Raw genomic sequence first — 1,841 nt, 5'->3', positions numbered from 1 at the left:
AGCTCCTAATGGGGGGGGGGGAGAGCTCCAGCTGCAAGGGATCATGGGTACCCCCCCCCCCCAATAGTGCCTTATGGGTGCCCCTCAATCGACCCCCCCCAACCCAAGGTCAATGATGGGGGAGGGGGGGTCGTTAATAAATGAGATGCAATGAAACGAGCTCTTAATTGGGGGGGGGGAGGGGGGGAGTGGCCCCACCCATGGGTGACACCGAGCGAGTCCATTGGTCAATGCTAAGGAGTGGGGGGGGGTTTATTTTTGGGGGGGGGGGGGCACAGGGATGAGGATGATGATGGGGGGGAAAGGGGGGTTATGGGGGGGGAGAACCCCCATAAGGAGGTTGGGGGGGGGAGGACCCCATAAGGAGGTTATGGGGGGGGGAGGACCCCCATAAGGAGGTTATGGGGGGGGAGGACCCCATAAGGAGGTTATGGGGGGAGGAACCCCCATAAGGAGGTTATGGGGGGGGGTGGAACCCCATAAGGAGGTTATGGGGGGGAAACCCCCATAAGCAGGTTATGGGGGGGGAGGAACCCCATAAGGAGGTTATGGGGGGGGGCACCCCCCACCTCAGGCCGTGCCCCCCCCCGGGGCCTCGAACTTCTTCTTGCGCCCCTCCATGCCGCTCAGCGCGTCCACGTTCTTCCGCCAATCCCCGACCTCGCGGCTCTCCTGCCCCGCCCACCCGCTTGCGTCAGAGGGACACGCCCCCAAAGGGCATTGCCCCCCCCCCCGTTGATCTCATTAACACCCATTGCCCTATTACCTTATTACCCCCATTACCCCCATTGACACCATTACCCCATTCCCATCCCCCCCATTACCACCATTACCCCTCATCCCCCCATTCTTCCCATTCCCCCATCACCCCCTTTACCCACATCATCCCCATTCCCCCCATCACCCCCATTCCCCCATCACCCCCATCCCCCCTATTCCCCCCATCATCACCCCCTTTACCCCATTCCCCCATCCCTCCCTATCCCCCGCATTCCCCCATCCCCCCATCCCCCCATTCCCCCATCCCCCCATATCCCCCCCACACCCCCCCTCCCCCCATCCCCCCCATCCCTCCGTTCCCCCCATTCCCCCATCCCCCCATCCCCCGATCCCCCCATTCCCCCCATCCGCCCATTATCCTCATCCCCCCATCCCCCCATCCCCCCATTCCCCCCATCCGCCCCATCACCCCCATCCCCCCTATTCCCCCCATCATCACCCCCATTACCCCATTCCCCCATCCCCCCCATCCCTCCCATTCCCCCATCACCCCAATCCCCCCTATCCCCCCATTCCCCCATCCCCCCATCACCCCCATCCCCCCATCCCCCCATTCCCCCATCACCCCCATCCCCCCACCCCCCTCCCCCTCCCCCACCTTCTCCTCCTCCTTCCGCACTTGCCGCAGCCCCGCTCTCAGGTCCGTCCCCACCCGCGGTTTGTGCCCCAGCAGCGCCGCCATCATCGCGTCCGCTGAGAGCCGCACGCGGCGCAGCGCCGGCCGCACGAAGCGCCCCCCAGCGGCCAGGCGGCGGAGGTCCTCCATCTGCGGGGGGGGGAGCCGAGGGGATGGGGTGGGGTGGGATGGGGATGGGATAGGGATGGGGATAGGGATGGGATGGGGATGGAGATAGGGATGGAGGCAGGGATAGGGGATGGAGACAGGGATGGGATGGGGATGGAGATAGGGATGGGGATGGAGATAGGGATGGAGGCAGGGATAGGGGATGGAGACAGGGATAGGGATGGAGACAGGGATGGAGACGGGGATAGGGATGGAGACAGGGATAGGGATGGAGATAGGGATGGGGATGGAGATAGGGATGGAGGCAGGGATAGGG

The 1,841-nt window shown here is 64.7% G+C and overlaps 1 protein-coding gene across 1 annotated transcript; it reads right to left on the bottom strand.

The window, feature by feature from the left end:
* Positions 1-570: 570 nt before the first annotated feature.
* LOC130601118 (troponin I, cardiac muscle-like) lies at positions 571-1,546 on the bottom strand. The gene is made up of 2 exons (XM_057412966.1): positions 1,379-1,546; positions 571-672 (listed from the first exon to the last, which is right to left on the bottom strand). Exons 1-2 carry the CDS (start codon positions 1,544-1,546, stop codon positions 571-573), a joined length of 270 nt encoding a protein of 89 aa, XP_057268949.1.
* Between the last annotated feature and the right edge of the window lie 295 nt (positions 1,547-1,841).

This window comes from Pezoporus wallicus, unplaced genomic scaffold (assembly GCF_028554395.1).
Source record: "Pezoporus wallicus isolate ANWC-B61680 ecotype Strahan unplaced genomic scaffold, APGP_CSIRO_Pwel_v1 contig_11568, whole genome shotgun sequence".
Classification (NCBI taxonomy): Eukaryota; Metazoa; Chordata; class Aves; order Psittaciformes; family Psittacidae; genus Pezoporus; species Pezoporus wallicus.
This window is presented reverse-complemented; position numbering and strand designations above follow the sequence as displayed.